Source organism: Terrapene carolina, unplaced genomic scaffold (genome assembly GCF_002925995.2).
Source record: "Terrapene carolina triunguis isolate 2854851 unplaced genomic scaffold, T_m_triunguis-2.0 Scaffold88, whole genome shotgun sequence".
In the NCBI taxonomy this organism is placed as follows: Eukaryota; Metazoa; Chordata; order Testudines; family Emydidae; genus Terrapene; species Terrapene triunguis.
Genome location: NW_020664439.1, coordinates 50833545 through 50846099, shown reverse-complemented (window position 1 = coordinate 50846099; position 12555 = coordinate 50833545). Strand labels below are relative to the sequence as shown.

Sequence of the window (12555 nt, the reverse complement as noted above, 5' to 3'; positions counted from 1 at the left end):
CATTTAGGCTCAGCGTTGCAATGGCTAACGTTAGGTGCCCTGCTCCCCCATGGAACCCCCAGCCCTGAGGCAGGCGCTCCGGCTCCCTGTGCAATGCACGGGCTGCCTAGGAAAGTGATTGTGAGTGTGGAGCAGGAAATGTCCGGGAAAGGGGTCTGGCCTATGCCCCTCCCCTCAAAGGTAGTAAGGCACCCCTCCCTGCTGGGAGTCAGCCACGGCCCCTCTCCTGGAATGAGGCCCGTCAGCCCATTCTCGCTACAGACCAGCAAGGTGGCGCTGCTGCTGCTCCCCATCTGGCAGCCCAGTGGTTCGTGCACTCAGCTGGGAAGTGGGAGCTCAGCTCTGAACCAGACAGAGTGAGGATTTGAACTTCAGCCTCACACATCCCAGGTGAGTGCTCTAATCACAGCTCTACTGAGTACAAGGGACCCACCCCCTCCTTGGCTGCTTTCTGTGTGGAGACCAGTTCTCTATGTGCTCTTAGACAGCCTGAGGATGCATATTGGATCGGGCCCGCTGGGGAACGCCTAGTTCAAGAATCCTACCAGGGCTCAGGGGCCGAGCTGCTCACCATGGCCAGGACTTACACGGCTTGCATGAAACTTAGATACTTCCAGTCATAGGGGGAAAAGGAGGAAAAAAGCTGGAGAGGGGGCGGTTAGTGGGTTACGGATTGCTGTAATAAGCCATACATCCAGCATCTCCGTTCAGTCCATGATGTTTAGTGTCTAGCAAAGTTATGAATTTAAGCTCCCAGGCTCGTCTTTTGGAGGTGTTGTGCAGGTTTCCTTTGACGATGAGGACTGATAGGTCAGACAGAGTAATCACTTTGTGAAGTTGCTCACCCCCAGGTGATGGGGTGTTTTTGTCTATTATTTTCCTGTGCAAGTTCATTCAAGAGCAGGGGTGCTGGAACAATGCGTATAGTGGGGGTGCTGAGAGCCATTGAACCAAACTGTAAACCCTGTCTATGATGGAAACCACTTCCAGCCAGGGGGTGTGGCAGCACCCCCTGTTCCAGCACCTATGTTCGAGAGCACAGTGATTGTCTGGTTTCACCACATAGCTGTTATTGGGGCATTCAGTGCACTGGAGGAGGTACGCCACATGTTGTGACAGGCATGTGTAGGACACATGGATCTCGAAAGATGTGTCATGGGGGGTGTTGATCATCGAAGCAGTGGAGATATGTCTGCAGGTTTTGCATCTGCTGTTCTGGCAGGGTCTGGTGCCTCTGAGTCGGTGGGTCCCGGTCAGTGAGGAGCTTGCTTCTGATGATGAGCTTGGAGCATTTGTGGGGATATTTTGAAGGCCTGAAAGGAGGTTTCAGGATGGGGTCCCTATTGAGTATGGGTTGTAGTTGTTTGATGGTACCCCGTATGGGTTCCAGTGAGAGGTGGTAGGGGACACCTAGGGGTGGGCGGTCAGAGGGGGTTTTATTTCTGTACTGAAGCAGGTTCTCTTGGGGTCTTTGAGTGGCCTGTTCCAGGATATGATCCTCTACAGGGACACCACTTGACACCCCAACATCATCAATTTATCAATGCTACCCCACGCCAGCGCTGAACTCTCTGTCCTCTTCAAGGGGCTGAATTTCTGACCCACTACAGACCCTGATATCATACTAACATGCAGAGGACTAGAAATTCTTCCGGCAACTCTGCCTCAAAGAATTCTTTCACAACAATGACGACATCACCCACACTTACCATGCCCCCACCGACAGTCATAAGAAAAGAGAGTCATCTGACTGGACACCGCACACTCTTGATCGTTACATTGACTGCTTCAGGGAAAACATTGACTGAGAAACCCTAACAAACACCATATCCACACAATCTCTCCACCGCTGGGAGGGTAGCTATAAAGCCCCTGAAATCCAACCACCAGACAGCGACCAAACCAGCAGGCAAAGGGGCTGCCATCGTAGTCCTCAATCATGATGACTATGCTAATGAGGCCAAACGACAACTCTTCTGACAGCGCCTGCTCTACAGAACTCAGGGAAGACCCCCACACCAGAATTCACCCAGAAATGTAAGGATATCATCAAATCCTTCCCCAAACAACTCCCAAAGAACTCCTACAACCTCATCCCCCACAAGCCCACCACGGGGACCTTCTGCATGTTTCCCAAGACACACAAACAAGGGAGCCCAGGCAGCCCCATAACTTTTCTAGGCACTAAAAATCATGATTTGAATAGAGAGACTGGATGTATGGCTTATTACAACAATCTATAACCCACTAACACCCCCTCCACACACACACACTCAGCTGCCGCCCTCCCACTTCCTTTCCCCCCATGACTGGAGAGTTGTTAACAGGCTACTTCCCCTTGAACGGTCCCTTGAAATATGTGTTAACTCCTTATGCTAAACAATCTGTTCCACCTTGTGTATACCTGTGACACCCGAGTACATTTCCCAGACCTGAGGAAGAGCTCTGTGTAAGCTCAAAAGCTTGTCTCTCTCTCCCAACAGAAGTTGGTCCAATAAAAGATATTACCTCCCCCACCTTTTCTCCCTCATAATCCCCAGTACATATACAAAATGATGGGGTCTAAATTAGCTTTTGCCGCTCAACAAAGAGATCTTGGTGTCACTGTGGATAGTTCTCTGAAAACATCCACTCAATGTGCAGTGGCAGTCAAAAAACCAAACAGAATGTTGGGAATCATTAAGAAAGGGATCGATGGTAAGGCAGAAAATATCATATTGCCTCTATATAAATCCATGGTACGCCCACATCTTGAATACTGCGTGCAGATGTGGTTGCCACATCTCAAAAAAGATATACTGGAATTGGAAAAGGTTCAGAAAAGGGCAACAAAAATGATTAGGAGTATGAAAGAGCTGCCATATGAGAAGAGATTAATAAGACTGGGACTTTTCAGCTTGGAAAAGACGACTAAGGGGGGATATGATAGAGGTCTATAAAATCATGACTGGTGTGAAGAAAGTAAATAAGGAAGTGTTATTTACCCCTTTGCATAAGAATCAGTAGTTACCCAATGAAATTAATAGGCAGCAGGTTTAAAACAAACATAAGGAAGTACTTCTTCACACAATGCACAATCAAGCTGTGGAACTCATTGCCAGGAGATGTTGTGAAGGACAAAAGTATAATTAGGTTGAACATATCTAATTCTTTTTTTTTTTATGGAGGATAGGTCCATCAATGGCTATTAGCCAAGACGGTCAGGGACACCCCCACCCCCATTCTCTGGGTGTCACTAAACCTCTGACTGCCAGAAGCTGGGAATGGGCAACAGGGGATGGATCACTTGATAATTGCCCTGTTCTGTTCATTCCCTCTGAAGCACTTGGCACCAGCCACTGTTGGAAGACAGGATACTGAGCTGGACGGACTATTGGTCTGACCCGGTATGGTCGTTCTTATGAGGTGCCTAAATCACGTTGTGGATATAGCCCTAAGTTTACCCCCATGGGCAATTTGCACCAGCATCCTCCCACTGGGGGTTTCACCAAATGGGAGATGTTCTCTCTTATGCTGGGGCTCCATGGCAGACCTCCAGGGGAGGCTGTGAGATACACACAATACACACATCTCCTGGCCATTCTGGATCACTCACTTTTGGGGCCGTGCCGGCCAACTGTTCCCAGCCCCTGAAGGGAAAGTGGGAGGTTTCAGGTGCTTTGCTCTCCCCTCCTGCAGGACTGCGCTGGTGTAGCCCAGGGCCGAAGCGCTGTACTAGGAGAATGTAGAGAGCCAGTGGGAGTCACTGTTTATCTGGGAGAGGGGGGTGAGTAACGGAGAGCAGCTGGCACCCAGCTGATTCTTAACACATATTTCAAAATGTAATTCCCGTTCAAACCATACATGGCTGTCTACATTGCTTCAGGTGGCTCCTGCCCCACTGGGATGCTCCAGAAGATGCCTTGCTGTGCCTGGCAGTCACTGCAGGGCCCTGCTGCAGCATGAAAGAGGCTTATAAAGGCTCTGGATGCAACCTGCAGCAGCTTGTGCTGAGGCATCAGAGCAGAGCTGGAGGTGGACAGCAAGATTCCCACGGGGCCTGAGCCATGTGGGGCACTCAGCACGCTCCTGGCAAGTCACACATTCGGATAGGTGAGGCTAGTTTTAGTCTTAGGGCTAGTCTACACTGGCAACACTAAAGCGCTGCCGTGGCAAGCGTGCCTTGTGTGGTCATGGTGCAGGGCTGGGAGAGAGCTCTCCCAGCGCTCTAAAAAAACCCACCTCCACAAGGGGCGCAGCTCCCAGCGCAGGGAGCGCAGCTCCCAGCACTGGTGCACTGTCTACACTGGCACTTTTACAACGCTGTAACTTGCTGCGCTCCGGGGGGTGTTTTTTCACACCCCTGAGCCAGAAAGTTGCAGCGCTGTCAATTGCCAGTGTAGACAAGCCCTGAGTGACAGACAGTCTCATAGTGATCTGGGGTGTCTGGATGGGACAGCCTGCTCAGTACTGTGGCTGCCGAAGCTTTATACCCTTCACACACACAGCTTCTGAAGCCTGCCCTGAAAATCACATGAGGCTCAAGCCAAGAGAGCTCCTTCCGTGTAAGTCTGTGCAAAAACCCAATGAACAATTGCCCACCTTTCTGGGGGTCCTTCAAACTGGCGCCCATATGCTCCACCGCACGCTCCATCTCTTGGCTGTTGCAGACATTGAGCTGGATAGTTCTCATTCGCTCACTCTTCATATTGTCCAGCTCTTGAGAACCTGCTGCTCCTTGGTCCTAGGCAGAGGAAAGAAATCAGTTTACGTCTCTTCGGGACTCGGGTGAAGTTTGTGCAAGAAGAAAAGGGCCAAATACAAGGCAGCCGCTAAAAGAAAACCATGAGAGTTCAGTGGGTGGATACCGGATGGCTGGCTTGCCCCTGCAGCTCTGGGATGGAGGGGAAAGCTCTTTCCATAAGGAGGGGGTTGCTCCCCCTGGAAGAATATCCCTCCGGGAGACCCTCCCCTGACCATTTAGCCCTGGCTGCTGAGTCTCCCACTGAATCTGCTTTGAAGAACTGCTCCTTTCTGAGGGAGAGAATGTGAAATGTTACTTCCACATGACTCAGGCTTATGGGGCTTGGGTAATGCCCCACACTGAGAGCGAAGGGGGGCTGGGTCCCCCCTTCTTTGGGCAAGTAACTCAGCTGGGTTTGAGACTTGCTCTTTAGGACTCACGTTCGGCTGGGATACGATAACATATCGTGTGCAGAGAATCACACAGCAGCGAGAGTGGCTGTATGCTTAGCACAAACCCCAGTCCTTAATCACAGAATCAGGGCTGGAAGGGCACTGGGGCATCTAGTCCAGCCCCTCATAATGTGTGGGCGTCTCTGCACCCTTCTTTCCTACAAGCCACTGGCTGTCCTTGGTTCCCACACGCAACTCCTACTCCTGCAGAGGTGAACGTGCAGATCAGAGGTGCTTGTGGCCCTGCTACTGCTCAGGATGGTGCCTCGAGGCCAAAGAACCTGGCTGTCCCCTCTCTATTGGCAATTTTCCCAGAACAGAGCCTCTTCCACCATCCTGCTGTCACTCTCCCCATGGCCGGCTCCTGATCACTCCCTCTCTCTGTTCCTATCTCCCCTCCTTGGCACCTTTCTTCTCAGCTGAACATGCCCAATCCCCTCAGTGGGTCCTTCCAGGATTTACACCCTAACCCCTTCACCATCTCTCCAGCTGATCCAGGCCATCCGGCAGCAGGACACTCCAAACTGATTACATTGCTCCAGAGATCACCCATGGACACATCCCCTTGGCTGCATTTACTCTCACCCCATCCTTTTATTACACACCTCTTTCCCGGCCAGCTCGCTCTCATTGATATGTCTGCTCCGAGCAGTTCCCCCCAGGTGTGTGGAAATGTGGGCTGTGTTCACGTATCCACCTGGACTCTCATTCGGTCACGTTTTACACCATATTCTAAGCTCTCTCTGCTCTTGCCTCCTGGCCCCCAGCACACGCGGCAGCTCCTCCCTCTCCACATGGCGTCAGCAGCACAGTTTGGACCTGATGCTGAGAAGTGGCCGTGAGTTTCATAGGCTCATCACTTCTCAGGACCGGGTCCTTGACTGGCAAGAGAGCACTAGCTACTGGACAGCCCTGGCCATTGCACAGATCCCTTGGTGACGATGGTGAAAGTCTGGCTTGAAAAAGCCTCATGTGTCCTCTCCTCAATGCGAGAAACTCCTTCCATCAGTGTAGGCTGTGTCTACGCTACGGGGCTATGCCGACATAGCAATGCTGATAGTCTTCATAGTACGAACATACCCTCAGCCTACCTTTCCCTTAGCTCAGAGCCCACCCAACCAGAAGGCAGATCCTCCCATCTGTCCAATCCCAACATCTCACTGTGATGGCAGAATCATGGCCACTGATCCCTAAGTCCCTGCACTTCCGCTTCGTCCAAGGATTCTCCTGAAGGCTCCTCCTTTCTCAGGCCTCATCTGCTCTGGTTCCTGGTAGGATTTCTCTGGAGTTCATTAATTCACATCTCCGATGTCTTGTCTATTCTCTTCTCCATCTTTCCTTGGATTGCCTCTCTTGTTCTAGCCTGGGCTGTGTTAGTAGGGATTAGTATTTGCCCTTACAAGAAGGCATCATGTGCTCAATTCACACAGAAACATTTAGCAGAGATGCGTATGAAAATGCAGCACTTTCAGACCCGTGCGTGGCTTTTTGGGTTGCTTGTTTTGATTGTGATTGAAAAGACAGCTTAGTGCAGACGTTGGTTGCTTGCTCAAACACAGGGTGGTGCTGAGGTCAGTGTGTAGCCAAAAAGGTCAAACAACGTACAAATGGCACATCTAGAGATGCCAGGAAGAAGTCACAAATTCAAGCATGCAAATTCCTCAGAATCAGAAGACAGGGCCAGAGGAAGTAAGAGAGGACAAGAACAAAAAATACCCCTCCCTGCCCCCATGGCAAATCTTGGAAAAGCTGGGAAATCCTGCTAAATGACACTCTGAGGTATAAGCTTTCATGGGTAAAAAACCTCCACTGAAGAAGTTTTTTACCCACGAAAGCTTATGCCCAAATAAATCTGTTAGTCTTTAAGGTGCCACCGGACTCCTCGTTGTTTTAATCTTTAGCTCTGCCACAGACTACACTGACAGACCATAACGCTAATCTTTTATTGCAAAAGCTCAGTAGAAATACTCAGAAAAAGAATGGCCACTGTTCTGTCCCTCAGGTAGTTTCAAAACAAGCAACAGTTTCCACGGACCTACAGTACTGTGTGTTCTTTTGCTGCAGAGCCAGCAGAGGGAGCCTGAGTTAATAAATAAACCCCTTTGCCAGAGCTGCACTACCACAATTGACAGAGATGCTGAAAAACAAATTTCCTTCATTTGAAACAATGCAGAAGAAAAAAAAATTATACAATTTAAAAAAATGAATGGAAAGGCAAAAACGAGGGAATTATATTAAAAACATTTTAAAAGTACCTGGCAGTGTCTCTTTGAAGCAAATAATTAGGACATGGGCATGGTTACACCTGACACAGGCTTTAAAATAGGCAAACCACTCTTTGGCATCCTACTGAGAACAAAGTGTGTTCCCACAGGAAACTGGCTGGCTTAGCTGCCATCCAGCCAAGGGAACCATTCCAGGGCCTCACGCTGACACAGTGGTCTGAATTCTGGCCTGTCTTACACCCCATTGAAACCCTCACTGTAATAAGCAGGGAAATCAGGACAGAATTTGGCTAGGATACCTAGGAACTGCCTTCACTTGCATCAGTGCTACTGCCTTCCCTGGAGTCGCTCCTGATTTCCACTGGGGATTATCTGTACTCCTGACTCTGGAAAACAGTGAATTTGCACCATGTGCCATCTAGTCAGCAGAGGGTCGGGGGGTGGGTGCACTAATATATTAGTCAAAATATGCTTTAAATAAATAGGCTTTATCGAAAGATTAGGTCCAAAGACCCAGCCCGGAATTGACTCCAACATTCTGATTCGAGATGGTCCCAAGTCACTGTGTCCAGATTTTAGGTTCTGGCCCATTTTTAAATTGGGTCAGAGCCACGACATTTGGATCTGAATTCAGATGTGTAATTCCCCCAAATCTCAGGGTGGGTAGATCTGGGGTTCTGGTCTAGGCCCATCTCCGATTCTCATGGAAGTGAAACAAATGCTTGTGTCATTTCCTGGTGTGACACCCACTGATAGGAAATTGTGCAGTGTCTTACAGTGCACGTGCGTTAGATGAAGGACCAAGCTCTCTTATTTCCCTACCTTAAACAGGCAGCCAGCATAGACAATGAAGCCTTTGGAGTGCAGGTGTTTGGCTAAAGAGAACCCAAATCCTGAGTCACAGCCAGTAATGAGCACAGCTTTGCTGCCAATCTGTAAAACGAGACAAAATAAAACATATTGAAAGAGAGTGTTTGAAACAAGTGAATTGCAGAGCAGGAATAAAACCCGTATATGAGGTTAGAGGCATCCTCTCCCAGGGACGTCCTCTCAACTGCAGGCCAGTTGGTGGAATCTGGCACATCCCAAAGGCACCAAACATTAGCTCTTCACAAGTATCTGTGAGAGGCAGGGATTAACGATGACCGGGAGAATGGCTCAGCATCCAATGGTGATGGGCTCTAGCAGAACAGAGACCAGGCAACCCCTACAGCAGTTCACATACACCTAGAAATAACGCCTGAAAATACAATAAAGAGCTACCAACAAAGCTCAGATGTTCTCCAAACCTGGAACTGCCCTGCTGTATTCAGGGTTAGCTGAATCGAGCAGGAATGAATAATTGCAATATGCAAACGAGAACTTACGGGGGAGAAATATGTCAATGTGATTAAAGAAAGGTTGCAGTTTAATCCTACTCACTGCTTGTTTCCTGTGGCCACCCTATAACACACAAACCCTCTGGTTACAATCTCATCAGATCTCATAAGCTAAGCAGAATCTGACTGGTTTAATATTTGGATGGGAAACCAGTTGGTTAATGTAAGATATTATTTTTTGCCTAGCTATTTTTCACTATGAAGGTCAAAAAGGGGAAGTTAATATTCACTTCTCCTCCTAAGAACATTGAATGGCCGGAGGTCAGTGGTGGAGGATGTTCAAATCCCTATAAGTGGTGTGTGAAGTGCTCTGACATCCTTTAGGAGCAAAGGAATTGACTCCGCCATTTTGATTAGATACAGGCCCAGGCCACTATGTCCGGGTTTGACGTGCTGGCCCAATTTGCGCCAGGCATGACACAGAGAGGGTGCTGCTATCGGTACCGTTAGTTAAGAACCATTTACCGTGGCCTCTGTTCAAAACTAGACACTTGGCTCCCCCCAGGGCACACTGGGGCTGAGCGACGATGACATTAGCTAGTCCGACCGAACTCTCCCCAAGGGTCCGTTAGTCACTCGGGGCTTCAGCAGGCAGGCACTAGCTGTCAGGAAGGAGATGAGGAGGGATGGGGCCATGTCCCTGATCAGCTAACAGTGCTATTTGTGTACCGAGGGGGGGAGCACACGCTACCTTCACTGAAGTGTGCGCGGGGGGGGGTACTGCTCAGCCAGCGCACCCCAATGATTCCCAGGAGGCATTTGAGCAGGCTGATCTGTGCTCCTGAGGACTCCAGCTGGTGCATGGCTGCCCCCCACCCCGGGCACAGGGCAGAATCTGACCCTTAATTAACTGTAATTTACAGCGATACAAATAATTGCGCCTGGTACTATGGCCATGGAGATCTTCTGTCAGAAAGCGTGTTTTAAACACGGGCTCGTGGTGAGCGTTTGGGAGACGCATTGTGCACATGGAAAAATGCTACTTGGCATTTGCATGGCGCTTTCATCCCAAAGTGCTTCACAGACCACAACGCTCCCAGTCCCTGAAATCCACACACCGGGGCACCCAGCACCGTAGGAAGGTGGAACTGTAACCAAGGACACTATCTATGGCAGGTCCCATGACCAGAGCGTGTGAGTGACGCACAATCCTTGAAGTGCTGTATCCTCAGCACAAGTGCTATTATTCCCAAAAGTCAATGGGCGAAGTACTGGAGTAACTGGGTCTGTGTTAGACAGGAGGTCAGACTAACTGATCTAATGGTGCTGTCTGGCCTTAAAATCAAGGAATGAATTTCACATATAGGGATGTGAGAGACTAAGTGACTTGCCCAAGGTCACCTAGGAAGCATGTAGCAGAGCAGAGAACTGAACCCAGGTCTTCTGAGTCCCAGGCTAGCACCCTAACCACTGGGCAATGTGTCCTCTGATGCACACAGCTGTAAACCCCTGTTCTTCCTCAAAGTGCCACGGAACATATTGTGGAGCTACACCAATTTCCTCCAGCAAAGAATTCTACCCCTAACATCCACTCACAGGGGGCAGGACTATTGTATACAAGGTATCGCAATGCAACTGTATAAACTTCCTTAGAGAGGAGCTTTCCAACCGGTAAGTGAGTTCCTAATATAGTAGAAAAAACACTGGTCCGGGTGTTCAATTCCACCATTAACAACACGTGCTCTTCTCCGTTAATGGACACTACACACTAGGAAAGAATGTGGAATATGCTAGAGAGGTCCAACACTGGCTCTGTAGTGCAGATCAGAGAGGAGAATTTTGTCACAAGGTTTCTATCTTTGTGTTAAAAATCCTAGCTCGTCAGAGACAGCTGTTTTAAAGTGCTGTCACACTCACCTGATCTATTTCACTTGCATAAGAACGTCTGCCACTTGGAGTCAAGAAAGGAAAGCAAAATCCTTGCACAGGCCTGCAAGAGAAAAGAGAACAGTCAGGCACAGAATCTCTCTCCCAGCCACTGACCTTGAAACCTAGGCAAGAGCCACAAAGAGGTAATTTAGTTTTGCTCCGGTCTATGGCATAGGATGTAATCTGAGAACAGAGGGCTTGGTCTGCAAATCTCCCTATACGTATTTTTTCTCCATTGTATCAAGCATTTTTTCCTCAGAAAGCTTGATCTATTCCCAGTAGCTGAAGCTGCCAGGATACTAGTGAGCCTTATAAAACGGTCACTAATCTAACGCACATGGATACACCCAAACATGAAATGGACAGTCCAACGTTTTGAGGTTCTGACAGCAGAAATACTCAGTGTTCAATACCCAGAAAGCAGGTTTGGTGGCAATCATTCCACAATCCAATAAAACTCACTGTTAGGAGACAGTCTCTGATATTCAGCTTAAATTTTCCTTTACTCAGTTCTACCTCATTACCCTTAATTACAGCCTCTCCCATCCCCTAAATAACACCTCTCTTGCCCTGGAGTCTGCTCCAATCAGACGCTCTTATGCAGTTCTCACATCCCTCTTAATAACTGTTTAACTAAGAGCTTGTGTGGCTTTGAGCCATGCCTGCCATACAGGTTACAATGCCCTCTGTACAGTTTATCTCCAGACACGTTGCATTTCCAAATGCAGGGTGGCATGGAAGAGATGGTGCTTTCCACGGAACGAGCATCTACGAGGAAAGCTGTGTGACTGGCAGCAACTCACTTGCTTAGCTCTCCCCTCAGCTTACAAAGATGGTTTAAAGCCAGGGCTCAGTCAGAACATCCATGAGAGCAATCCAAATTCCTTCCCCAGGCAATCACCTCTCCTCTGGGGCTGTGTCAGTTTCCTTCTGTTTCCTTCACTCACTGTTATTGCTGCCTCTCAGCTGCAGCTTGCTACAGTCTCTTGGCTCTCTCCCTTTGGCCCCCTGAAAGTATTTCAGCTTCCCTCTGCGCTTCATTCGCTATCCCCTGGCTGGGTCTCTCAAACACTTTTTCCCAGGGAGCAGTGCTCTCTCGCTCTCTCTCAAGTGAATTGGTTCAGCTACTTGCAAGCAGATCCTCATTGCATGCCAGAGGTACCCCCTAAACCATGTGTGCCAGCCGCACTGTAGCACTTTGTACAAAGTTCGACACATACTCAGCTTCTTCAGCTGCATCTAGGGCTGGATGGAGCTGTGACAGGAAATGGGCTACGACTCAGACGGGTAAGGTGGAAACATCTCCTAGTTGGACGGAACTGATATTGGCATGTTTAACCGACCGGGTTACCACAGTTCACCTGCCGTGCCACAGGCCAACTCCTTCTCTACCTCAGCTGCAGTGTCACAAGCCCTGCCTTCTCTTGAAATAGCAGAAGCCAAGCGTGAAGAGGTTTAATTGCTGCGGAGGTCAGGCGCAGGTCACAAACTGGCTGTGTCTAAGATTACTAAACTGAGATACTGGCCTGGGGCTTTCATTTCTCTAGCTAAACATCTTTATGTATTCTAGCATCCCACAACATTTTCATAACATTCCTCTTAGTTGCATGAAACATTTTTATTTTTCAAAGTCATCTTTCTTTTGCTATTTACTTAAAACACATTGATTGACTGTTGTCCTTGTGCTGTTGCAGAGCAGATCAATCTTGTGCAGATTACTGTGAATTTTCTCTATCTTGCTTTTTGGGGTAGGCAAGTGAAATGAAGGTGAGTTGCTGATCAGTACTGATGCCAGCAAAGGACAGTCCCAGCAAATGTGCATGATGCTAGGCCTCTTAATGTGCTTTTATGGTGTGAACCAGTTAGGGTGACCAGATGGGATGAAGAAAATATCGGGACACATGGGG

At 48.8% G+C, this 12555-nt stretch overlaps 1 protein-coding gene across 1 annotated transcript in view; it reads right to left on the bottom strand.

Annotated features, from left to right (window-relative positions):
- The window catches only part of BDH1 (3-hydroxybutyrate dehydrogenase 1), a 34316-nt gene that overhangs the window by 9894 nt on the left and 11867 nt on the right, over nt 1–12555 (bottom strand). Inside the window, exons 3-5 of the mRNA XM_026650161.1 lie at nt 10637–10709; nt 8223–8333; nt 4582–4723 (exon numbers count right to left, since the gene is read on the bottom strand). Coding sequence (XP_026505946.1) covers nt 4582–4723; nt 8223–8333; nt 10637–10709 — 326 coding nt within the window. The remainder of the gene's footprint in view (nt 1–4581; nt 4724–8222; nt 8334–10636; nt 10710–12555) is intronic.